Below are 27,477 nucleotides of genomic sequence, written 5' to 3' on the forward strand. Positions count from 1 at the left end.
ACAGGAACTTCCTTTTTGGAAAACTAATAGTACAGGGACCATATTTCATACATTTCTGCATAACTTAAGCACTAGACCAGCTGGCTCTGGTTAGGGTTGGATGGTTTGATCTCAGGCCTAGCTTCAAAAAGGAGAATAAAATAACTCACTCTGTGGCAAGGAGCACACATGAATGTTGTCACTTATTTCTGCCACTTCTTCTAAGGATATATCAATCCACTTGTGTGTAGGTCATAAGAAGGAAATATTCTTGCACCACGGATGGGTAATCACTGTAAAATGTGCTTTCATTATCTCAAGGGTCTAATCTAATTCTCAAACTATGCACGAAACAGTAGGTGCTGAACCAATGCAGTGTGCATACATCCCATCTTACAATGTTCAATTCAAGGACAAAACTTGGACGGCAACACTTCATGTTCTACGTTCCATTAAACACGTACAGTTCAACAATGAGTGAGTTAGCATATAGTGAAATATTGAGGGAGCACTGTATAGAGAAATACCGATATGAGATGTAATGTAGACCAAAGTGCTCCAGCCCTGTTCCTTACAGAAAACTTTGAACAATAGCATTGTGATGATAGCAGCATGCTCAAGAAACCCAGACAGGACCATTATCAGACCACCACATAACCATCAGATCAGAGACAAATCTTCCACAGTGGTCCTGACTCAGAAGCACATCTTATGGTACTGCAATGACGCATGTACAGTTTCTATTGTAACAAAGGCTTGTGCCACTGCAGCTAACCTTGCTCTGCCATTGATCTTTAGTACAGAACTCTTGCATTGCTTTTGCAGTGCCACTATACTGCTACTGAAGATCCTTTGACGAGGGATGTTGCATGGCTTCTACAGCAAATGGCACCCCAGTCTGACCCTTACTGCTTGTTACACCACAGAGGCCAGGCAACTGAACAAACAGGGGGTGCAAGGGTGCAGAGAGCCTCCTGGTAGAAGCGCCCTGTGATAAGAAATTACATGTAAAGTCTGGCGTGTTTTTACAACTTGCATTGAGCATAATAAAAAATTAAACACATATCCTGTAGTATTTAAAAATAAAGATGATCTAGGACATTATACAGTATTAGAAGTTATTTTTACTACAATGATAATGTATCTAAATAACATGCATTGGAACTGCTTGATTGCTATTTACCACATTCACAGTTACTCTGTTAAAATGTGATGATTATTTAAGTAGCGTGAATCAACTGTTGGACTGAGTAATGTTCATTTCAGGTTCAGACAGATTCTAGTATGAAATAATTTTTTAGTAGTTTTAACTAGGGCGGGAAAGTACGCAATAAATGTGTGTAGTTGTGAAGCAAATTGTATTTAGTTTTTTTGATCATCGCATCATAGATGATAAATCAAAATGAAATGTCTTCTATGTATTGCAAGTCTTGGTATTGTCCTAATCTTTCCCAGCTAACAGAAACAGAGCCAATGAGTCTCCCTGATGCATTCCCGTATGCAGTTATGTACACATTGTAATCTATTGTAATGGACAGAAGATAATCTCAGTCAGAAGACTTGGGAAGTGTTTACTTGTATGATAAAATCCCTGGTTTGTTTATATGGAGTTGAGAGCTGAGTTCATATAGAAGATAACTTTGTTTTCATCTGTTGTATTTGCAAGAAAGGCACATGAGAACAAACATCTGTATTTGAAGTCCCTCTGTAATGAATGACCTGTTACCTTGCTATTAACTATACACTGTGCATACTTGGGAGGGCTCTGAGAAATCTGAGTTTGCAGAGTACAGCCAGTGAATTGCTGATAGCAGAGAAACGGCCATTGGAAGTTGCAGGCAAGCAAACACGTCGCTCAGATCTGGTTCCAATGGTCAATGGCCTTTCACCAAGTGGATTGGGCAATTAAAAAATGCCTTTCACTTTTCAAAAGCGGTTTGTCATGTATATTTTCTACTTCAAGTTAGGCTATTGGCATGCTGCCACTTAGTGTTTCATAATGCCTGCTCGGTTTGATCCCTCTATGGGATGTAACAGCCTAGAACAGGACTATCAGCACATTTCACTGCAGGGCTTTGTTCCAAACAGGTCCACAATTGATTGATTAGCTTTGTTTAATAAAAAATGCAAAGACCTGGATGGAACAGGGCTGCCCAATGGACTAATTAAGGACATTGAAAAAAGGTCGTGCACTGGGATGGTTTGAAGGAGCCGTAAATGGTAAAGCCGTAAAAGTATCACTCTCCTTCCTAGACCTACCTCTCCCCCTCCCCTCCCCTGCAGCAAGCTGCTTAAAAAGTGTCCTTTAGTCATTGGATCAAACTGCCTGCTCTGGTGCGGCCACAGAGAGACAGACCATCCAGACAGGGGAAGCAGCGGATAGCTCTCTTCAAAGCATTCTCCACATGAAGGGCTGGACGCACCATTGCCAGTGCAAATCGGACATGCCTGGGATGGCTGGAAACAGGGAATTCATGTGTGTGTACTGGTGTGTGTGTGTGTGTGTGTGTGTGTATATATATATATATATATATATATATATATATATATATATATATATATATATATATATATATATATATATATATATATATATATGTTAGTATATGTGTACTATACCTATCTAATATAGAGTATATAGGAACAGCAACCTGTAGTTGCAGTGCTAAAGCACAGTATATAAATGCATGATATACCCCTTTGGGCACACACGTGTATAATTGTACCATGTTAAGTTTCCTACCTGTGCTGTACTTTAAATTGCAAAGATGTAATTTAGGAAAGTAATTGTACACTTACTAAGAGCATGAGTATATCTACAGTACTGTGTGACTGTGCATGCTTATGTCTCAGTTGGTGCAGGCAGTGTAGGTTCGTGGTTATGTGTGTGTTAGTGTGCTTTGGTGTTATAGTAATTGTATGGAACATGTTTTTAAAGGTCAGGTTTACCAGGTCTGTCAGCCTGCAGCTGAATTACAAATTAAAATAACATGTGCTTTCTTCTTCAAAAAAAAAAAAAGTTTTGTCATTCAAATGGTCTGGTTATTGTTGCACTTGAATTGAATTACAGGAAAAAGGAGTCAGGGGTTGCTTACCTTAACCTTTCCTGTGTGAATTGACTTCTTGTTCAGCTTGCCTTTTTATTTTCCTTCATAACTGAAGGAGGGAAGTTTTAGGCAGGGGACCTTTGCCCTTTCTATGTTTTCTCTTGTGAAATTAGCTGGGATCCTGAAACAGTAAGACTGTTACTCTGGCTGATAAAGTTGCACAGGCAGGAATGCCTGAAACCTTAAGTCCGCTTCCCATTCTAAACAGACCTCCTTTGCACCCCTCTAACATGCATTGGGTCTAATGGGTACTGATATACAAAAGGGTGGAATACATTGTCATTGTGTAGCCTCTAAGCAGCTTCAGTATAGGGTAAGCTAGTTGGGCTAATCCCTTGTAAAGGTGTACTATAGTAAAAGCATTGCCTAGTGAAAACATGGTAAAGCATAGACAAGCATTGTAAAGAATAGCCAGCTATTGGAAAGCATGACAAATGCTTTAACAGTTTCAGCACAGGTCGAGAAAAAATAAAATCATGCGCCGTCTCTTTTTGATAATGAAATTGAAACCCTGAGAAGCCCACTGCAGCGAAGAGAAGCTTCTAAGTGGAGCAAAATACAGGCTTTACGTGGAAATAACGACAGGCGGCTGAACAGGGTGGTAAATCACTTATAAATAGCATGAGCATTAAGCTGCTACCACAATCTGAGCTCCACTGTGCTGTCAACTCCGGGCCAGGTTAGTGAAGCAAGGGTTCCCTCTAGAGGACAATTACTTGTATGAACTGGTTCCCAGACACTGTTGCAGACTTTGATCGAAGTAATTAAATGAACATGATACAGAATAAACTACTTTGTGTTACTTTCTTTTGACAAGAAGATAGATAGATAGATAGATAGATAGATAGATAGATAGATAGATAGATATCGTCACAGGTAGATAGATGAGTCAAAGGGGTTTCGGTCTGTGATTCAGCCTCCCGACAGTAGGTGGCATCAAACCAACTCGGGACTTCCCTTACCAAGATCTCGTGACCATGGCAAAAGTCATCTTTTGAGGGGCGGCACCTTGGTGAGGGGCGGAAGTACGAGTATGTAAAGTAGAGTATGTAACTTCCAGCCAGGAGTCAAGTGAAGGATAAGGACACTTGTCGGTTGGGGATTGGTGTTCCACTGACTACAGAGGCGGGACATTACATACTAAAGGGAACGTACTACTGTGTTCGGGGTTGGTCCGAAAGTCACGGGTGAAGGGAGACTGGTTTTGTGCAGCGGGTTTTTTTTGAAATACTAACATTTCTTTTGTCTTTTTTTTTGTTTATGATCACCACGAAGACAAATTAAAGACGAGTCATCACAGTTTGTTTTGGATTTCACCCCTGCACTCCTTCCCTCACACCATTTTGTTTTTCTTTTGTTATTTAATCCTTTTTGTTGTGTATAGAAAATAAAAATAAATTATTTTATTTCTGTACACATAAATTACTGTCTGGACATTCCATTTAATACACTCTCGCCTCACACCAACCCTCAGAAAAAAGACTTTTGTGCTGTAAGTCACTGGAACCCGTTGCATAGCAGATCTCAGTTGCTGGGGTGAGCTGTTCTTTAATGAGTTACAAAGAGTCTGCCCACTGATGATGTGCAAGAGAAAAGAGGTTGGCAACCAAGTGTTAGGAAAAATAGTGAATTGTGGCCCACTCCTGTATTTTGGATGGAGGGCATGCCTCCTAAAATTACCCTCTGTGAACAACATGAAATGTATCAAGGAAACATAGAGCCAGGACTATTGTTCATGGTACAGAGCTGACTCTGAACAGAGCAGTTGAAAACAGTCATTTTCTAATGTGTGGATGTGACAAGTGCAGAGGTGATAAGGGCCGAGGTGCATTACCCCTGAACCAGGTCCAAACCCTGCCCCACCTGTAGTCACTTAGTCAGACACTGACGAATTCTTTCTGGGTTGTGAAAGTGGTCATCCTGTCACATGGGCTCATTTGGGTAAGCTAGAATGTGACGAGGGTGTTCCTGCCAAACGTGCACAAGTGTCTTGCAGGTATCAAGTGAAGACCCTGGTGGCCCACACCTGCGATGTGAAGAATCGGATGAAAAGCCCTGTCATGGTGTTTGCAGAACCTGTTCGAGCTGAGCCTGATGCAGAGTTAGACGCCTGCTGGGAACATGCTGATTTGTTAGAGATGTATTGAATGATTTAAACTAACATGTATTGATTGAAATAATGTGAGATACTCATTGTGAATAATTGTAGTAATACTGTATGTACTCTTTTCAAATAAATCTGTATACCCAGTAGAAAATATTCAGTAGCTTTTGTGTGCAGCCTGTAAAGGAGTCCGAAGAGAAAGGTCGGGCTGACTTGCTCTTGGCAGGATCTTATCAGATGAAGGCAACTCTGACTTGTGCCAGACCTTGTTAGCATATTCCAGTTTGATGAGAAAAGGTAGCCAACTTTCTGGAGAGAGTTGCTGTGCTGAGCAAACTGGAATATATATATATATATTATATATCTATTATATATGATATATATATCTATATTATATATATATATTAGATCTAGATATCTATCTAGATCTATCTAGACTATATATATATATATATATATATATATATATATATATATATCATATATATAGATATATATAATATGATAGATAGATAGATAGATATATAGATTAGATATAAAATATAAAACACAGTCAAGTCTCTTATTTAAGAAAGAAGTGAATTGGATTTAAAGGCAGTCTTTAATCTACAAGCAAGTATTCTAAAAGTAATGGAAACAGAATACTCAAATCAACAATTTAAAGTCTTAAACGGCTGCTATATTTCTCAATAGTTAAACAAATGTATAGTTTAAATGGATTAACAGTCATGTACCTTTTTTGGAATAAATATTAAGACGATCTAAAAGTAATTAAATAAGTTAGAAGTAAATATTCTAGAAAGAGTGAAATAATATCTATTAAAATGTTGTATTTTAAAAAGCAAGACAATACAATTAAAATAGTATAAACTGTAACTGGAACCGAGTGAAGGAAAATTTGTAACCTCTTTTTTACCTGCTTGTAAGTGGAAGCAGTGTTGAAGATGACACATTGGTTTTGGTCGATGAAGCGGGGATTCTTTTTGATGGTCAGAGATTTAAAAACCAAGATCCATCTATAGTGAGCAATCTCGTTAATATTGACAACTGAAATACCTTTCGGATAATAAAAGATAGGAGTTTATATTAAAATAAACATTTTTCTGCATCTCATAGAAATTAATTAGAACCTGGCAAGAAGAAAAACTACAAATTGGTTTAAAATAATGAGTGTCAGAAAATGCTTACAGTACAGTATGAACAGAGAAAAAGGTCAAACTTAGTTCAGTCTTTATAAAACTATTATAAATCAGTCCTCTAAATCAGTCATAGGTGGCGATCTTAATTGGGATAATGCTTGCGAGCCAAAAAATGACTTTATGCAGTGAATTTGGTAAAGTGCTTAATTAAATTACTAGCCTTGGCAAGTAAACAGGGTGGACAGTTAAATAAGGCTCTTATATTTAACGTGTTCATTATAGTTTAAATTTAAATGAAAATAACCGAACTAACCACTGTATGCTTAGTGATTTTATACAAGGGCGTGTGATAAATCCCTACAGTCTTTGTCCAATACTTTGTTAACACACCTGTCTATGAAAGCAAACTGATCTGAAAAGCTGATGTGGTATTGTCACAAAGACGGCCGGAGAGGGTGACGTCAGACCAGAAGCAGGAAATAAACAACAAGAGAGATGGAGTTTGGTGGAGCTGAGCGAATGGCTTCGCTCAGCATTTAATGAGTGAATGGTTCTATTCACAGCCCCTTTCTGTCTCAGGGAGGTGTAGGAGAGCTGGGAGCACTGTTCCGGTCTCCCACCACCCCACTCCCTCTTCCCAATCCAATCCATGCTTGTCACAGTTGCTTTAATCTTTTAAAGTTGACATCACACCAGGGGGAGCTGCAGCTGCTGCTGCTGCGGAAATACAGTCAATTAGTTCCTAATTAAGCATTTCAGAATGTATTACACGGGACATTATCAGAACAGCTTTCTTAGTAACTGCAATATGCACTGCCTAACAAGCATACAGTGACTGTGACATGGCTGGGAGTGGCTTTTATATTATCTATCTATCTATCTATCTATCTATCTATCTATCTATCTATCTATCTATCTATCTATCTATCGTACATATTTACCAATCCCTTAGTTTCTTTCTTTCTGCTATTTTCTAAAACATAATTTTTACAATAAAGCAAATTACAAACACAAAAACCTTTATTTAGTGACAGTAGATGTTTTATGTCTGTCTGTAAGTATCGCAGGGCCTCTCTCACTACAACAATGACAAGATAATGTTTTCTGGACATTCAATTTATTATTGCTATTTTACAAATAAGAAGTTTCTAGAATTTCCTAGGGACCCCCTGAACATCCTTTGTGGACGCCCAGAGGTCCCAGAACCCCAGCCTGAGAATTATCAATAATAAGTGAATTACACTACAAAGCAAAGTCAATATACTGTAATGTATATATAATGTCCTATAATGTAACTCGACGTAGATATAGCTCTGATTCTCATTCCCAGCTTACAAAGTTGCAAACAGTCACTGGAACTCCTGCCAGTCTCCTGTCAGCTCTTTGTGCTCCACTGCTGTCTGGCTCAAAGCCCAAGGCATTCAGGATTGCAGTTACCACACTGCTACTCCCAAAGAGGATGGATACTCTTGTATATGCAATGGCTTCATGGAACCAAAGCTGGCCCAGGTTAAGTTACCCAGTAGCTTCTGTTTCTCATTAACATCAAGCAGTATGATTAGAAGTGGTGCCACAGGCCCAAACCACAAATACCATTCCATTGAAGCATACTGTTTCATTTTCCATGCTATTATTCAACACGCTATTCTGCTATTAAAATTTTATATCAGTACCAGTTTAATTTAGTACCAGTATGTAACATTCTTAACAGGATAATTAATATGCAGATTCATAGGCAGATTAATTACATTGAAGAAGACACTTTTGTTTAATCTATGATCAAGTGTTTTTGAAGTTGTGGATTTGTAGTTAGATTACTGATTGCATGTGGTTATAATGACCCTTCTGTTAAAGATGGTGTAGACCCCTACTGGTGAAAGAAGGTAATAACATTTAAACTCTATAACTTCCTTTTGCAGTTGGATCTGATCCTTTGGTGCAGCAAAGAGCACTGGGTAGCAGGTCCTGTGAATCTGATGACCTGGTCACACATTCAGAAGATCTCTGTTGTAGATATTTACAACAGAAGCAGCACACTCGTTTCTGTAGGCACGGTGGAGTAGTTTTCAGACTTTTTTCAGGTGCACTCCAGCTCCAGCAGCTTGGCTTGTCAAGTGCAAACCTGATGTAATGTACTGGCGCTTCCAGAACTCATAAATTATTAGGCTCCCACACTCGTAAGGGAAACCTTGTTTCACACAATATCGGAAAGGATGCCCAGATTTGTACAACTTAGACGGTTTAAGTCCTTCTGTCTTCATGTGCTTTCAAATTCCTAGATTGAATAGCACTATTGAAGACATGACCTGTAATCATCTTCTTACTTATACTGTGAATTTCTACTTCTATCTCTGTTCATAATTTTATAAATGTGTGGTGGCTGTATGCAATGTGTGGTAATAATATGGTATATATACCGATATATAATATATATATAAGATATATATATATATAATAATATAGTTATATATATATATATGTGTGTGTGTGTGTGTGTGTGTGTGTGTTTGTGCGTGCGTGTGTGCGTGCGTGCGTGCATGCATGCATGTGTCCCAACACACTCAGTAAATGAATCCTGTAGCGCTTTGCAATAGCGTGGTCTTGATTGCTCCTTCATCCCACTCCGACTCCTCACTGTTCTTGAATGTGATTATAAAAAAATAAACTACTCTCCCAACTTCCAAGTAGTGGGTCTTTCAGGGGAGGTAAAAAATAAACACTGCTACAAGACTCTACAGGGAAACCATTTAGACGAGTGCTTTAGCTGCTGTTTGATGAGAGCTCTCGTGCACATGGGAATTCTTTTGTTGTTTGCAAAGGCACATTCTTATATTCTAATTTGTCAGGGATGTTTATTTTGATGTTTCTGACAGTTGAGCTTCCCGTTACCCAGAGCGCTGAAGTAAATAAAAGACAACTGCTCAGTTTTGCTTTTTCTTCTGTTAACACAGTTTCTCAGGTAATGCTTTTAAATGTACTTTAATTACAGAGTTCCCAGCAGTTTTAAATAATATACTTTGGATTTATTTTTAGAGCATTTCAAAAGCGTCTCTTTTTTTTTTTTTTGCTTTCTTTTACCCTTTCATTATTTCTGAGAAGATGCCCTTGTTGTTTTGATGTTTGATGTGTTGTTTTGAAAGGTCTCTGTGTTTGTCAAACACATTTAGGAATTTTCTTTATTTGTAACATTTTTTTCCTTTCCTGGATACTACAACAGAATAAGCTAGTGTTGTCTGAGATGAAAAAGTTCTGACCTTAACTTTTTTGAGGTTGGTATTATATCCAGGACACAAGCAGATTTAGACATAAAACCAACTGCATCTGTAGTGAATACAAAGAGGATGATTTATCAAGGTCCTTACTCCAAAATGCTTGTTACACACTTTTTTTGTGAAAGTAAAAAAAATAAAATAAAAAGCTTTATAGTTTCACAGGACAATTTCAGGACTCAAAAGTACTATTTGCCTAAATTTCATATTTGCTACTGGTAACGTTAAGTTTGATCTTGTCCCTAAAATTGGGTACTACTTTTAGTTTGATGCAAATACTTGATAAAATCGGGCCCAAAGATTTTGAATTTTGCCCATCAGTCCTACAAGTGTGTCTGCGTGCTTGTGAGTGCATAGGGTACAGTGTTAACAGGGTATCTAATGCAAGTTCAATTACACTAGTCGCTAGTAATTTGTTTTCCATTGATTTGATAGCAGTTATCAAATCCTGTGTGGTAACTGGCAGGAAATGCTTACCTATTTAATATGCTGCTTATTATTGAATTAGTAAAAGGACTATTCAGACGTGTTACTGCAATGTGACATGAGGAGAGAGAATGACCGAACAAAGGGGATGCTGCATTGTTAATCAGTGATCAGTAAAACTCAAGAAGCAGAGCAAGAGGAAAAGCAACAGACGCTTAACCCTTCAAGGTACAAGGGACATGTGGCTCACAAATAAAAATTATCCTATCTTTCTTATTCTTGCAATGAGGTGCATGAAACAAGGTTTAAAATGTACTGACAGGTTGGATCTGGTCATCCACATGGTCAGTTTCCTCCTCATGATACTTCAGTCTCTCCCAAATGTACATTAAGAAGAAATTGTTTGAATAACTTTTCAATTCCTTGTGTACCTTAAGGTGTTAAACCCAAAGCTACTATAGATTTAACACTATTGGACTATTCTAGAAACTGAATAGGTTTGAGTGGTCAAAGTGGAAACAAGCAAACAGTAAATAAATAAATGTTGCTGGGATCATAGCTAATCCCACTGAAGGACCCTCTATCCCTTCCCAAAGTTGCTGTGAAGATTCCTTTAGGGATCCTTGTGGAACCTCCTTCCCCCACACTCACACAGAAGGGCCTTTAGCATCTCTCCACTGAAGCGTTCCCATTACCTTTGATTTCACGCTCATTATTTCACTGCGGCACTGATAACCCAGAGCTTTGGCTTTTAATACCTGGAGGAACAAAAGGGACCTTTTCTTCTTGGCTATTTAGTGGTGCAAGAAAAGGATTGTCTTCCTTACTCAGACACAGCCAGTGCCCATGAAGAAAGAGAAGCTGTAAACCTCAATTTTCTGCAGATTAAATCAAATTAGCACACGACTGATTCTGAAAAGGGGGACACTCAGAGGATTCTCTCCCCGTCCACAGCTGTTATATTTCAGGGCCTTCAGAATCCCTCCCCATCCTTACTGATTCCTCAAGGAAAGGAAGCTGGTGGCAGGTGGCAGGTTGAATGGTGTCACTGGAGTGGAGGAAGCTGGCCGCATCATCACCGATTCATTGGGGAGTCCTGCTGGGCAGTAGGAATTGTTGGCGACACTCAATCAAGCAGGCCTGGCCACTGCTCTTTAGTTATTCTGAAACATCACCTCATTGTTTCTCCAGCAAGTCATTATTAAGAAGGTACACCACTGGCTAATTTACTGTACTGCGGTGAAAGCTCCCATTGACATGTAAATGCTGTTGAATTTTAAGGGGGCCTGAATTATTCTATATATGTGGTGGTATTTTGTTGATTGATTTATAATCACAGTAATCCTAACATTAAGTGTAATAAAGCACAGTGAAAGCATTATAAAGAACAGATAAACTGTGGTAAATGAAAAGTATAAAGCCAAAATGCCATGCAAAAATACAATGGGAAACTTTTATGATGGCAGCTTTTATATGCAAAATATGAACACAAATGAAACCAATTATCAGTTTGTATCACAAATTTATCAAATGGCTCGGATAAACCAAGCACCCTAAGTGGCCATCAAGTACCCATGTAAAAATGTCACAAGACTGCAGTGGTTGGATGTCACAACCTCCTTTCAATCTTACAACCGTCTAAAGCCATCTCTGCAGGATGTGTGTCTGTTTTTATAACATCCACTCAACAATCGCACACTATTGTGTCACCACTTGTGTGTCACTGCACGTGTGGTGTGTATCCTTGCAGCCGAGACAATTGTTGGTTCTCTTGTTGCCAATCACGTCACTGTCAAAACAGAATCTAAGACACCAGGAGGGGTTTGTTGCCCCCTTGAGGTAGAATATGGCTCACCACACCCCAGTGTAGTACTATAGCTGTGGTAGGGGCCATACAGAGAGAGGTGGGGGCTGAATTCACAAGCATGTGCATAGATGAGAGAAGTGCAGTAATACCTTTTCTCAAACGTTAATATTCACAAAGTTCCAAAACTCCAGAGGCAGACAGTATATACTGTGTGGTAATGTCTACTGTTTAATACGACAGATTTAAAAATCTCAGTTAGGCAGGAAACCATGAAAATACCCAAAAGGCGAGAGTTTGTTCAAAGAGCTATCTGGGTGGTGCGGGATATTGCTTTGCTAAATTGAGCGTCTTGTTGTAAAAAATAAAAGTAAATCCATGCAAAGACTAATAACCCTCTAAAGCGTAGGGATCTCAGAGTGGTACGAAAACACTGGCGTTGTCTTCACTGTCGGATCCACAGCTTGGAGCTGTTTAGATAATCAGCCCTGGGAAGAATTGGGCTGTTTTATCAGTCCTTAAATAGAGGCTTTTCAGGGGAGAGAAATCTGCCACAGCCCTCGGAAGTTCTGAACAGATCATCCTCCATTACAAAAACTAATTAAACGAACCCACTTGGGATCCCAGGTTTTAATCTCCCTTGAGTTGTTAGGAAGATAAATGTGTCAAGTGTTTTGTACTCCCCTAAAACAATTAGCAGCACTTACAAAGGAAAGGAAAGAAGAAAAAAAAACGCTAAATCTATGTCCGTCTCTCTTTTATATATTTATTTATTTTAATTGCTTTGATTTGTGTTTCTTTGACTTTTTTTTTTATTTTTCTTTGGTGTAGTCGAGCCGGAACTCAACTTGGATATAAATGAAACTTATACAAATCAACAGGAAAAAGGAACGTTCCTCAAAAACTGAAAAAAAAAAAAACATCCAGTACTATTTACACAACACCTATCAGTACTACTGACTGTGAGAGAGGCTTTAATAAAATGTATTGAATGAAACATAATCTGCAGCTCTGGTTGAATGTGGTAAAATCCAACAAATCCTCCCCAGCATCTTTTTTTCTGTGCATACCGTCACTTTTTTCAAACCACTGTAACACTGTACATGACCTACAATGGACAACAAATACCCTGCTAACGCTGCTATGGACATGCAGTCTGATGACTAGATGTTCACTTTTCAGCCCACCTGTATCACTTTGTATGTATATTCTTATAAGATTTAACTGCCTTTTATAAAATAAATAAAGTTATACACCAGTAGTAGCGCTAACACAAGTGTTTTTTAAGACGGCTTGACCTGGTGCCCTCTCTCCCTCTCACTCTAATTAGCTGAACTGTAGGGGAGCTGGCAAGCCAGATAATACCATTATCAGCCTGTCTTTGTAACTGCAGTCTACTTGGTCTGTGCTAATTAGAAAAGGTGGATCGAGCCAACACACCCAGGTGGAGGCAACACAACACACAATGTGTTTTTGGTTCAGATTCAGCAGCAAAGTGAGTAGCTGAGGAGCGTATGTCTGGCCTGTCCCTTGCTAGCACCCTTTATAAAACAAATACTGTAGTACCGTCCTAAAACCTATTGTATCCTATGATATCCTATAGTATCTATTATAGCATTTTGGACAGTATGGTTACAGGACACCATTTGCCTTAGCACATTTATTTTTTAATTTTAAAAAAGTGCATCCTACCTTCTATGCTGAAGCACTACTGCCATCTTGTGTTTGTTTTGAGTACAGCGGTTACCTATAACAAAGTATACAGTACCAGAAAGCATTGATTGTAAACCTTTAGAAGTGGTACAACAGTGATTCAAAGCTACATTTAAAAAGAATAATGTAAATACACAATATCACATGATGAAAATCAGTTAATGTACATGTTATTACAAGAAACCCTCAACGTTTCACCTTAACTGACTCTAATATCAGGGTGTAATATTTCTGTATTTCTAGTTTAAATTATGTGGTGCCAACTTATTTATACTTTCGTGTTGTATTTACATATGTAGCCACAAGGCTGTTCCTTAACTGTGGAATAAAAGAGGTATTCCTTCAGAGCCCATAAAACGCTGTTGGTCTATACAGAGATGACCGTGAGTTCCGCACGACTCAGTGATCTCAGATGAAAACGCCATATCCCAGCTCAGGGGCAGCCACTTGGCCATCTTTGGTGAAGTCTGCAATGGGCAGCCCCTTGACTTTCATGAGCCAGGCTCTCCTGCACTCGGCATCCCTGTCATCGGTCTCCTTCTTCTCAGCCAGGCTGTGCTGGCACGCCTGCTTCTCCTGCTTGGCCGTCCACAGCCTGAACATACTGTGCTCCCGGTAGGGATCCCTCTGCTTCGGGCTCTTGATCTTCACGCTGGCCTCTTTGAAGTTGACCTGCTTCGCGGTGGTTCTGAAAATCCCCATCCTGTTCGGTGTCATGAGGAGCAGCTCCTCTGCCGTAGTGGTGAAGCTGCCGATCTCCTGAACCTGCACTCCAGGTGTGCTCTGTGGCCTTTTCTTCCCGGATCCCTGCTTTCTCGGTTCTCCGAATCCTGCGCAGGATTGGGGTCTCACAAGGGACGGTTTGGGAATGCTGGACTTGACGCGACTCCCGTAGAAAGAGTTCCCGAGCTTCAGCTCCACCCCTTTGCTGACCAGCGGAGTGTAGGTTGTTACCATCTCCACGGAGCGACCCGGGGATGTGGGATTAGCAGGTGTTTTCGGATGTTTCTTCGGAGGTCCAGTCAGTTTCCCAACTGACTGAGGGGAGGAAGGGGAGGAAGGGGAGGAAGGGGAGCCCCAGGCATCCCGGATGGCAGAGTTGCGCTCCGTTGTTTCGTCTGACTTCTGCGAACGCTGGAGCGCACTAACAGACAGCAGGAGGCGCTCAGGGGTTGTGGAGCCGTGTGGCCCCCTCTTCCTCACGCGCTCCAGCACAGTGTGCTCACTGTGAGACAGGTGTAACGAAGACCCTCGGCCCGATTCTTTAGCTGTGGAGAAAAAACAGCTTCTAGAGATCAGAAAAGTATGTGGGGGTATCAAAACATCAACGAATTGTATCATTAATTTCGTAAATTTTAACTGCTAAATATTATTTTTTGACTGAAGTCCTTTTTCAAAAGCAGCAACACAATGAAAAACTGAGCGTGAATACATAGATAATCTCCCCCAACCCTACTAAGAATTAGCCTTTAGAGTTCCAGCCAAAAGACAACTCCCACTCAAACTCGTTAAGGTAAAGGTAGCCAGTGTAAAGATGCAAGCGCCAAGCAGGTTGATTGTCCTTGTTACCCGAGTCTGGCGCCTGCCTCTCCCTGCTTTGTGGCTCGGGGCTGATGCTCCGAAAGGGTCTGCCTGGCTCGAGGACAGAGGGTGGCTTGGTGAAGAACTCTGGCTGTAGGTCAATGTACGCCATGCTCCGGCGGTAACTCTGCAGCTCGTTCCATGTTGCCGGCCTCATGGACTCCTTCTGAATGCCTGCACATAACACACAGAGAACCTGTTCAGCCCCAATATTGCGGAATGCACAGAACAAGGTGAACAGTACAGGCCAGATTGTGTAAATGCATTCCATTTGAATGCACTCAAAATACAGTATTGGCAATAGAGCGGCTTTTAAGATTACAGAAAGACCACTGCATACAAGGAAGAGGAAAGGCAGATGACTGCACTTCAGAATTACATACTTTGTGCCCTCTGCATCTTGTTTGCGGAGAGGCTGCGTGCGTGGTGGGAGAGGCCAGCGTTTGCCGTGTCCAGCTCCTTCTCCCCTCGGTGGTAGATCTTCTGGTTGGTGGAGCCCACTCTCTTCATGCGCTGGGCGCGTACATAGGCGTAGGAGTGCTTCTTGAAGGCCGGCATTAGGTTATAGTCCCTCCGCTGCTGTTTCACCACCTCCTGCACCTTGTAGTCCCATTCCACCTGTGCAAACTGGAACAGCAGCACGCTGGACTGGGTGTTCAGCACGATGCTGGGGAGACACAGCTCAGGCATCACCTCGCCTGTAAGACTACTGAGCCCAAAGCATAGCAAAGTGTAATAGGGCATGCTAAAGCACAAGCAAGCATTGTGAAGCACTGCACAGGTAAGTTCAATGTTGCATGGGAGTTTATCTGACTTTGAGTAATTGATCACAAGACATAAATGATATGGCAGCATGAAAACACATGGAAACAGAAATGTTTTTATAGCTAAGATTCTGAAAGTCACAAGTTGTGATGATCATGAAACAAGAGGTTGGTAATTTGTCAGTATATTCTGGCTGCTCCCTTATAAATGTTTACCATAGTAAAAGCATAGCAAAGTGTAATAAAGCACAGTGAAAGCATGGTAAAGCATAGGCAATCATTGTGAAAAACAGCGTGGTATGGTAAAGCATATTAATAAACATGGCAAACTATAAACATGGTAAAACTGCAAAAATATCATGCAAAAATACCATGGTAAACTTTTACAAGGGATTTGCTCAAATTCAAAAGCCTTATGCTATGATTAGTCATATATGAAAAATCAACTGAACACCATAAAAGATCAAAATTCCAGCGCATCTTTGCTTATGTACAGGTCATTCAGTGCATAGAACATGCATCACAACTCTAAAGTAAAAACAACAACTTTGTTATGTATAATAATATTTCCTATTAAACTTCAAAGTGCTCTTAGAACAATAAGAGACACCCTACACAAGCAGCATGAGTTACTCCTCCATTTAATGACCTGTTATCACTGAGGTTGATGGAGAGGACTGGGTTTGATCTGCTGTTGGCTCTCATCTCCCGGAGGCAGTCTCCCGTCAGGAAGTTAAAGATCCGGATCTTCCCGTCCGCACAGCCGCTGATCAGACGCAGGTATCGGAACGCCAGGCATGTGACTTCCCTGCAAAACCAGACAAAGAAAACAAATAGCTGCAGGTCACCTTTGAAACTTTCCCACACAAATGTTTTGTCAGGTACACCCCAGCGAGGAGAATACACAGCCTGCCAGCTTGATGAGTTTGTGACGAATCGCCACTCGGGGGTTGCTGCAAGGGGTCCTTGGTGGTTCATCAGCAGGAGGTTTGGCTGCAGGTTCAATGAGAGGCCATAAACACACAGACATGTAGCACTTCAGAGAATTCAACTTAGGATTTTTATTGTATCTCATGAGTAGTGTTCCGCGTTTCCAGTTTATCCCGAATTTTACCCCAAAAATTACAGGATTTTTTTTTTTTTAACTGTCAGTTTTTACTGATTTATAATAATAATCTTTATTTTTAAATAACGCTTTTCATAGTGAACCACCATGACAAAACACTTTACAAGATACAAGACTAGGGTGTGTGAACTATGCATCAGCTGCAGAGTCACTTACAGCAACGTCTCAATCGAAAGACGGAGCACAAGGAGGTTAAGTGACTTGCTCAGGGTCACACAATGAGTCAGTGGCTCAGCTGGCATTTGAACCGGGGAACCTCCTGGTTACAAGCCTGACTCTTTAACCACTGGACCACACATGATATTTGTCTATTATTCAATATTTTCCAGGTACTATTTTCTAGAAAATGCACAATATTTTGATTAAAATGCTGTTTTATTTTAACTCCGACATTGTAAGAAGCAGACCTACACTGTATCCTAGGACACAGCAGACGTTTAGACGTCAGAAGATCAAATAACGTTCAAACATGGTTCTCCAAAACTTTTGGCCATAGCTGTATACACATATATCGCTGTTGGGCATATTCCTCTACTAATAATAAAGAGGAATGAAGCAACAAAACATACTTGTTCCCCTTACACTGAACACTCTCTCTTTCCCCTCTCTTTAAAATCTTGCTTGAGGCACTGTCATGTCCTAAAGGTATAGCAAACAAAATAACACAAGCATCACAAGTTTCAGTACCGAGTCCAGTTACAGAAGACAGGGATTGACTGTAGATGCTCCTAGCCTGTGCAAAACCCCTTCTGTGCAGAAATAATGAGCAGTACCTTTCTGCTTGACTTACTTTGGGTGTCTGAAAGTCCTCAGGCACCTGTTGAATTGTGGGTGCATGCTCCACGCCTTGACATATCCATCCTCTCCCCCCGAGAAGATGTGCCAGTCATCAAAGTAAAGCCCCTTTACTTCCCCCTGGTGTCCTTGCAGAGTCTGAAACAGAGATTCAATAGAACTGGAACCCTTGTGATAAAAAGGTCATCAGAAAAATCTCTAAACACCTCGATCTGAGCGTGTGTTTACTGTATATGTGAACATGGGTTAAAAAACTGAATCAAAAGCCAGATCAAACCAAAAATATGGGTTTAAGCATAACAGAAACTATTAATAACATCATGAACTCACTACGAATTATGTGGCATCAGTTATATACTGTAAAATATAACAATATATAAAACAAATGTAATAAATAAAAATCCTTTGTCTTTACCCTGTCATCATCATTTCCAATCATTATTTGATTTTACCAGGCATCTATAATAAGCATCTGCTCACTGAGAAAACAATGCCTCTTTTTTTTTTTTTTTTTTTTTGTCCATAGTTGCATGCACTTACATTTTCGATATACAGGAACTGCAATGACGTTTTCACGTGGCTCCCTAGATAAACATGGTCCTCAATCCGCATTAAGTATGAAAATAACAATTCAGTCTTGCGAGATGATTTCACAAAAAGAAGGGCTTTACCATGCTGCACTGCAGTACACTTTAATAAAAAGGCAATGACAATTGCATTCCCTATGCTGCACTCTGATCCATTTCTAGTGCAAGTCCTGAATGTGGGAGAATGTGCACAAGGACAGGAGGTATCTTATCCATCGCTGTGAGAGTTACCTTGATTAGGTTGCCAGTGGCGATGTGCCAGAGTTTAACCAGGCCTCCCTTACAGCTGCTCAGAACATGCTCCCTGTTTATCTTCACACCCAGGATGGGGTCTTTGTGCTTAAAATTACACCTGTTGATGCAATTCCCTGTCAGTATATTCCACACTGGTAGAAAGAAAGAAAAGCAGGGCTCAGCTTGTTATTCACAGTACATTTACATCAAACAGGATTTTGAACTCAGCCTCAACCCTAACCCTACCAAAAGCCATTAGCAGATTAATATACTGTAAGTTAAGCTAGTTCAAGAAAATGCATTGCAATTAATATATCTTTGCGGTGCAAAATGCTACAGCCAGTTGACAGTTCCCTATAGTAAAATGTATGGTAAACAAACATGCTGTTTACATGTGGAGTTTATTTTAATCGGCTTAGTAAACAGCATGAAACCAGTATGTGGTCCATATCTTTAGCTGGCCATATATCAAAATAGCATAGTGTAGGCCTGGATCAGATGGAATAGTGATCATCATGCCGACTGGACACCTTTCTGCAAGCTAGGGAAATGTTAAACAGCGTTTGCACACCATGCAAATTTGACTTAGCCTTTTAAAATAACAGAGCAACTATAGCATCTGGCCAGGAGATAGAGCAATGCACATTTAAAAAAGGAACAATCTCTTTTGAGTTATTTTGCAGAAAATAACTGCTTTAAAAAAATGGTGAACAGGACTTGATTTTAGAATGAAAAAGAGAGTGGGAGAGGTATAAAACATGACAGTGTGCTTCATCAATACAGAAAGCAAAGAAGATCCTGCTAAAGCCTGAAAATATAGATCTAGAAGCTCTGTTGATTTTACTAGAGACCAATAAGCATGGAATTTAACCCGGAGGCAAGCAGTCAAAAAAAATAAAAATAAAACATTTCTCAATTTCTCTACATTGCTAAGAATAGTCATGTGATACAAGCTGTATAACTGTTTGGTTTGTTTAACCTTTGACTTTGCAGTCTTTAGCACCAGAGACCAGACTGTTTTCATGCAGATCTAAGCAGCCTATCGTGCCCAGGTGACCTCGTAGGATCTTCATACAGTCTCCAGAATTAATGTTCCAGCATCTGTGGAGACAGTTTGGGGGGACGGGGGACTGTCATTAGTGCAAACGGGCTGTGCAGCAAATTAAAATGTAATGCATTTCATCTTTTGACTACACACCTCACCGTTGCAATTTATACAATAGTCACTGGCAGTTCATTGAGTTTGCAACTTCCCTTTACAGCATGTTGTTCTGATCAGGAATGGACTCCCCTACTAAACAGGTAAATGCACATCAGGATAAAGAGCCTGATCACTATGTGACCGTTTCCATTCTGCCCTATTACAGAGTAGATACTTTTGGCACAGTCTGTATTTGCATCTTTAAATTGTGTATTTACAAACCGCTAAATCATGAAAATAGATTTACACATTAAGCACATCATAACTATTAATAATATTGTAATTGTGTGTATTTGCACATGTGTTTACTAAGTAACTACTATGTAAATACACAGTCATTAGAGACAACGTAAAGTTTTACCAATTTTATTTTCCCTGTAAATGCATACAGTAGTTCTTAATTATTTATTTTCATATGCTTTAAATTCCGTACCAACCTGATGCTCAGATCATAACCGGCACTGATCACAATGCCTCTTTGTTCACAGATGAACACCACTATGACACTCCCAGCATGGCCGCTGATGGTAGGGGGCACTTCCTTGGCTTTGATCACGTCAAGGATTCTGACCTTCCTGTCTTTAGAGCCGATCGCCAACAGCCTCCTTCCGTTGTAATGGACCGTCCTAGATGGGTCTTCACTGCACACAATTACAGAAAGTTAATATAAAACTACAGAACCAATCATCATTCCATGGAATGCACTGTATTTTTTGCTGTTTTTCCATGCTTTTCCATTGGTTATATTATGCATTTACCAGTTTATCATGGTTTGCCATGTTTATTAATATGCCTTACCATACCTCGCTATTCTTTACAATGCTTACCTGTGCTTTAGTGTTCTTTCACTGTGCTCTATTACATTTTGCTATGCTTTTGCTAAGGGAAACATTTATAAGGTCGTTTTTAAATATTATTTTTATAAAAGCCACATCTGAAGTAGTGTGCTACCTACTGGTCGGACAGTACAAGGACATTGTAAGATCCGCAGTAAATGTTCCTCTCTTCCATTTTTTCGGTTTTGGTTTGCAGCCCGGCATAGACTGCTTCCAAACTGGAATCCTGCAGCATAAAAAGATATACCAACATCAACCGAGAGGTGCTTCTTAACTGCTTCGTTGTGTGCAGGAAACTCCTCTTCTGGATCAACCCATAACACAAGAAGAAACTACTTAAGACGACTAACAAACACCTGAATGTCTAAGTTGTTTAGTTTTGGTTTTGTAATTTTATCAACTGTTTAGATTTTTTTTTTTTCTGAAAAGAACGGTTCTCCTGATGAACAGAGTAAAAAGCTTGGAGAATCCAGCCTTGCATCTACTTATGAACAGTACACCCTGACAGGATAGAGTACTGTTTCTTCACTAAATACATTTTCAAATAGATTGCATTACTTCCCTTGGAACCAGTACTACTTTGGAAAAGAGCTGACTGCAAGCATCAAATGATTATTTTCAAGCAACTATCGGCCTAAATCAAATAACACTGAAGTATTTCTTTTGAATGGAATGAGTTTAAGAATAAATGGATTGCTTACCTTTGGTTTACCAGTGCTCGGTACAGGGATGAGACTCCCATCATCTGCAGACATTGGCACAGGCACATTGCAGATTTTGGCATACACAGCACTGATTCCTTTGGGCAAGGTCCCCTGAAGAAAGAGACAGGACTGAAGCGTCTTTAACATTCTGTCAGAGCACACACTGCAACGCAGGTCCTGAACAATGTGTGTCGTTATGAAGGGATGGTACCTTCAGGATCATCGCCTCATTCTGGACCATTCTACAAACTACCGCCTCCTTCTGGACCTCCTCTGCCAGGAACCGCCAAAACTGGGACACGCACAAGCAGTTCGCCAGGGAATGCTTATCCAGAGACCCTGTAAGAGGCAGCGGAAGATATTATTCCCATTTCAATCACTCCATTAGATCGCACAAAGCTTAATGGCAAACACATGTTGTGAATGGTCCCAAGTACAGTTCTGCAGGCAAAGGGTGGCAATGCTCAGAACGGAATAGCTGACGAGGTCACAGTTCAGATTGCACAGACAGTGGACTTCATCACAATGAAGTGACCTCACAATGGATGACACATTCGCCTACTGTCCTGTACTTGTTATGTCACTCATTTGCCTTGTAAATTACCTAGGTTGTAGCTGACAGGGTGCTTTTTTAGAAAGGCAGAATTTATGATTGGTGGTTTAAATGGTGTTGAACCTGGATAGCAATAGATCTATATAACTTACTTTTAACTTTGGTACACTCAGCAATGTCAGTGTTCTTGGAACAAATGTAAGCCACTGTTCAACTTCATCAGTCTACCTTGCAAGTTTAAGCTTCACTCCAGGTCTTAACCAGGTAATTCATTAATGATAGCTGTAAAACATGTAGGACTCTATACCTCCAGGACTTGGTTTGTGTGCCCCTGGTACAGTACATACACCACTTTGGACATTGTACATACAATTAAAGAAAACTACTGCATATAAAAGAGACACACATGTATTATTAGAGATGGTACTCAAATGATCATATTTTGATTATCTGAACCAGGTTGGCATTTCGATAATTTACTCATTGCCCTTTTCTATTCGAGATGCTGCTTCGGTCAATATTTTTACATAAAGATTTAAGAAGACTTACTTTTAGTGTTTAGCCTTTTTAAGCTGACTTACAAATGCAATTGTTTTTATTTATTTTATTAGCTTAACATATTATTATTATTATTATTATTATTATTATTATTATTATTATTATTATTATTATTATTACTTATTGTTCCTTTGTAATTTTTACTACTTCTTTTTGTTTTAACCAACATGTAAAATGCTTAGCGATACTGTGGTGCTACAAAATAAAATACATTAAAATTGAAATGTCCTCTTGGGAAGAGTAAAGATGGGAGTACAGATTAGATTAGGATCACCTAGACAATGATTGAGGAACAAAATGAATTAAAGTCTGCTGAAAACAGAACGCATATTCAAGACAAGTTATTCTTCATTGACGATGATCCATAAGGGAGCCTGGCAAACTAAGCTATACCCTGACTCAGTATACACCGTATAAGACTGGGTGACTATTTATAACTGGCTTTACCTTCTTTTATAACGAACCAGACAGACACCTTTGTGTTTGTGTGTTGTGTTATCTCACTGTCAGGCTATAAAACCTGCCATTGGTAGGTCAACAATCCAGCAGTCCAATTGGGAAAGACAAAAACAGAAATACTCCCTGTGCTGTGTGGTTGCTAAGTTCTAGTGCTTGGAAGCAGACTGCAGAGCTCACCACAAATCACCCACAGGAGCTACAGCACGGCTAGCTTGGAGACTAATTAGTTTGCCTTTAGGCAATCTGTCATTGCCATGCCATCCAGCAATACAAGGTAATGTCAACACATACTGTGCCATTCACAAAGATCCCCGCTGTGTACCAAAGGTCATTCAGCACACAAGCATAGCAGGTGTCAGGTAGCACACTGTCTGGAGCTGGTACTCACAAAGTCAGGTATGTGTGAAACAAAACAAAACCCCAAATCTGAAACAATATCCTGTATTTACTAGTCTACCTACAGAGCATGCTGGTAATAGAGACAAGCCATCAAGCCACGTGGGTTCAGTTGTCACCCCTTACAGTGACCCTCCGAAGACCCCAAGTTCAAGGAACAGTCCCATATGGTTCAAAAGTTCAAGTGAAACGCAATCTGCCTGCCTCTGTTTGTGTGTGGCGACTGTCCGGTAACTGGATATCTCACCCAGGATGCACTTGGCCAGGTGTACAGGCAGCCCACGCAGGAAGTCTCTGTAGCGGCTGACCCCGGACGTGGACTGGAAGGAGGTGGGGACAATCATGAGAGCAGGGTGATCAGAGAACACAGAATCCTCGTCACTGCACTCAATGCTGCTGCTGCCCAACCTCCCCTTACCCTCCCCTGTCCAGGGGCCCTGCGTCAGCTGTCTGGATTCCGCTGGAAAAAGCAAAAACAAACCAGGGATTTACATTTATTTCCAACTTTCGAAGCAGATTCTTAAGAATCTGATTCAATTATTGTAAATAATTTTTTTTTTGTTGTTTTGTTTTTGTTTGTTTTTTTTTAAGTGGGGATTTGTGTTTGCAAGTCAATAATAATAATAATAATAACTGTAACAGTGTAGAAGGCTCTTCTTTGAACCCACCTGGCCTCGTTGATCCCAAGGACGCTTCCCCAGCTATCACAGCATCTTCTGATTCAAGGCCCCAGTTGCTGGGGAATGTTTCCATGGTAACACGCTCATACACGGGACACGCTTGCCTCAGCAGGTCGAGCTCTGGGTGTTGGTCTGTCCGGAACGAGTAGTGGGACTCTGGGAGAGAAGCCGTCTCATCCTCCTGCTGGTCTAGAAAACAGAATAGAGATGTGAGGCTTCCAGGTGCTACTGTCTCCCTTTGTTCCTAAGAGGCTAAATACTCTACTATAATATGCAAAGAGAATTAAAGTGAATACCATGCAACAATTTGCCAGAATGATTGTAGACAAAAGGGTTGTATTCCAAACCACTGCTACACTGATTCAGACTGAAAGGAGCTGGTACAATCGCCCCTTTTTTCTGTGACTGGACAGTTTGATTCTCTCTACAAGCAAGCCTTATCATCATACATTCCCCGTGTGTAATATGTGTGTTATATCAGAAATTGGCACGCAGTATAAAGGTTTAGCAATGCGATCTCATCTCTGGTGAAATCGTACATCGTCGTAATAGGAAACGGTGCTTTACCTCCACAAGACTTTCTGGAGAATGGATTATTTTTCTGCCTTACAACCAGAACTCGAATGAGGTTGCCTGCCACATGCAAGACGTCGGAATCACACATCACCAGCAGCCCAAGCATGTAGTTCGCTTTGCTCCAGTATCCCCTCCGTTTGAACCAGTCCCAGGTCTCCAGCATGTCTTTCCCGAGCACTTTCGGGTCCAGGGCTCGGTCGGAGCCCCAGGTGGTCAGATCCTGGGGGAGGCTGGGGTTAGCTCGGGACTTGGAGTAGGTGAAATCTTTCCCCAGCGTCGCTTTCAAAACGTTCTCTATATTCTGCAGCAAATCCAGGCTCTCGCATCTCTTGATGAGGCCGGTAAGAAACCTCTTTTTTGTCACGTCGCTTGCTCGTCGGAACCACTCTGAAGTCGCGGAAAGTTTCGATTTGAGAATACACGAGTCACAGGATCCACAGAAACCTAGGGAGGCATCGCCCTTCACGCACCTCAGCTTGGTTGCCGAGTCCACTTTATACACAGTTACTTCGCTGCTTTCTGCTACTGGCGGAAACATTTTATCACATTAAAAACAATAAACTGAAAGACAAATCTTGAGACTAAATCTGCCGTATCCAGTGTTTAAAAGTCAGTTTTTGCACAGCAGTTGATTTTTCTTAAAACAAAATATGTAGATTTTTTTTTTTTTTTTGTATGCACACACACACACACACACACACATTTAAACATACGTAAGAAACTGATATTTAATAGAACTCGATGACGGTGTTCTACAAATCTGTTAAATCGTATTTTTCCTACTTTTGTCCCTTGTCTTCATTCTGTGGCATTCTCCTTCCAGATTTGGATTACAATGTGGGTTGTTTCAAAGTTGCTTGGCAACATGACGCTGTGCCCGTGCTCGTCTTAAGCCTTTTCACTGCAGCCCGAGCGCAAACCACTGTCAAGGGAATCAGCAAAATAATATATACATTGAAATATAAAATATAATACCATGAATGAATTAGCATTTATCCAAAACGCGACATTATTATGTATAGTGGTAAGGATTATAAGGTATGTAAAACTGCTGCCTGAGCTGGGTTTTTTTTTTTTGTTTGTTTTTTTTTTTTTTTTTTTGTTTGTTTTTTTGTATTTGATTTTTTTTTTTTTTTAAATAAACAAACTCCAACTTTAGAATAAAATAATAAATAAAGCCGGAATGGAAACAAAATTGAAATAAATGTGAAAAAAAAAAAATTGCGCCGCCCGGGAATCGAACCGGAGTCACAAGAAGGGGAATCTTGCATGATGCCTCTACACTAGCGGCGCTGATAATAAACACTTTCTTCATGTGTATAAAAAATGAACATGTTATGAACACGTTATCTAAGTGTGTTTGACCAGGGAATTATCGATTTACTCTATGGCGGTAACTTTTACGATAACTGCTAGATTCTGTATTTTCAAGAAGTAATTTTTTTGGAAAATATATTTCTTAATGTCTATTTACGCAATTACACGGACAGGTTCAAACACAGCAATTCTACAACAGCTTTGTGCATATGCGTACTAACTTGAGTAACTATAAAAACAAACCTCACGTTCACTGACTGACTGCTCGGAGTTGAACAAACAAGCCCAAACGGTAACAATGTATTTTTCCAGAACACTCCTCGAGATTTTCAAAAAGACGTTTCAACAAAATGACTATGACTAGCTAGCAGCATTGTAAGGTTTGAGCAAAGGAGTTCCGCAGGAACCAGAACAACTTACCATACTGAACAGGTTAAAATGCATCACATATAATGCATCAGCTAATACAGTATATAACCTGGTAAGCAATGTGCGCAGCAAGCACTCAGTGCAACATTAAGATGCAGTTCAAAAAACAAAAGCTAGGGGGTGTCTGTGTAAAGAAATCATCTCTTATGCGAACACCGTTTTTTACATTCACAACCCCCTGAGCTGCCTGTCCCGTCAGCGTTGCAGGCAGAGCAGTTTCCCTGTTTTCACATTTCAGCTGGATAATGTAAGGCAGTCGGCTGCAATGCAGTGTAAACACGTCTCAACAGAACCAATCCCACCCCCTCTCATCTTTTCAAATCTCATTATTGTTTTCCATGCATGCATAATCCCGCTTGTGCTCTTCAGATCGTCTCTGGAAACTGGCTTTAGCGGCAGCGAGGGCTGAGGAAGAACTGTGAATGGAAATTGTCATGAGATCATCTCATTCCAATTGTCAGATCGGAGACTCAAGTATTCTACCTGTCTGCTTGTGTTAGTGTTTTAACGCGGTAGCTTACAGATTTAAACACAGCTTTGGGATTGTCAGACTCCTAGTTTTGTGCTTATTTTTCACTCTCTGGGTTTAATCCAAAACGAGTTCTCAGGGGGTACCCCAATAAAGGTATGCACTGGGCACCAGAACTGGGACAAATATAGTTGGATTTGATATTTTATTTGTAAACAACAACTATTTCAAATAGTTGAAATATTTAAAAAGATATATTCGAAAAAAATCATTTTTGTTTTTAAATATTCAGATATTAATTGCACAAAGTCAGATATTATTTGAAGATGTTTAAATGTCTTTGCAGAAAACTAAAACCTAATTATAACCCTAATTACCACATGGCGGTTTAGGAGGATTTAGCTAAACGTGTTCAATTCAATAACTTCAAAACAGGCTATTAAACCAGTGGCTAAAAATATTTCATTGTTTTCAAATATTTACTCACTGCAATAAAACATTCAAATATTTCAACTAACTGATTAAATTAAATCTAATTGAAATAGAGAGCAGTTTCCAAAAAATAACTGAGTGGTTAACAAGGACAAGGGTAACCCTGCTTAGAATACAGGATCATAATTAGGCTGCTGTGTGGTATAGTTACATATTTAGGAAGAGTTTAAAGTATTTCC

At 40.0% G+C, this 27,477-nt stretch overlaps 1 protein-coding gene across 1 annotated transcript; it reads right to left on the reverse strand.

The window, feature by feature from the left end:
- Positions 1-12,521: 12,521 nt before the first annotated feature.
- LOC121296134 (CMT1A duplicated region transcript 1 protein-like) lies at positions 12,522-25,265 on the reverse strand. Its single transcript, XM_041221373.1, has 14 exons — positions 24,583-25,265; positions 24,004-24,204; positions 23,583-23,795; positions 21,581-21,708; positions 21,367-21,480; positions 20,785-20,891; positions 20,267-20,470; positions 19,608-19,729; positions 18,626-18,780; positions 17,803-17,945; positions 16,536-16,694; positions 15,506-15,789; positions 15,111-15,296; positions 12,522-14,809 (listed from the first exon to the last, which is right to left on the reverse strand). Exons 1-14 carry the CDS (start codon positions 25,127-25,129, stop codon positions 13,950-13,952), a joined length of 3,423 nt encoding a protein of 1,140 aa, XP_041077307.1. The 5' UTR covers positions 25,130-25,265; the 3' UTR covers positions 12,522-13,949.
- Positions 25,266-27,477: the final 2,212 nt, after the last annotated feature.

The sequence above is a fragment of the Polyodon spathula genome, chromosome 21, assembly GCF_017654505.1.
Source record: "Polyodon spathula isolate WHYD16114869_AA chromosome 21, ASM1765450v1, whole genome shotgun sequence".
In the NCBI taxonomy this organism is placed as follows: Eukaryota; Metazoa; Chordata; class Actinopteri; order Acipenseriformes; family Polyodontidae; genus Polyodon; species Polyodon spathula.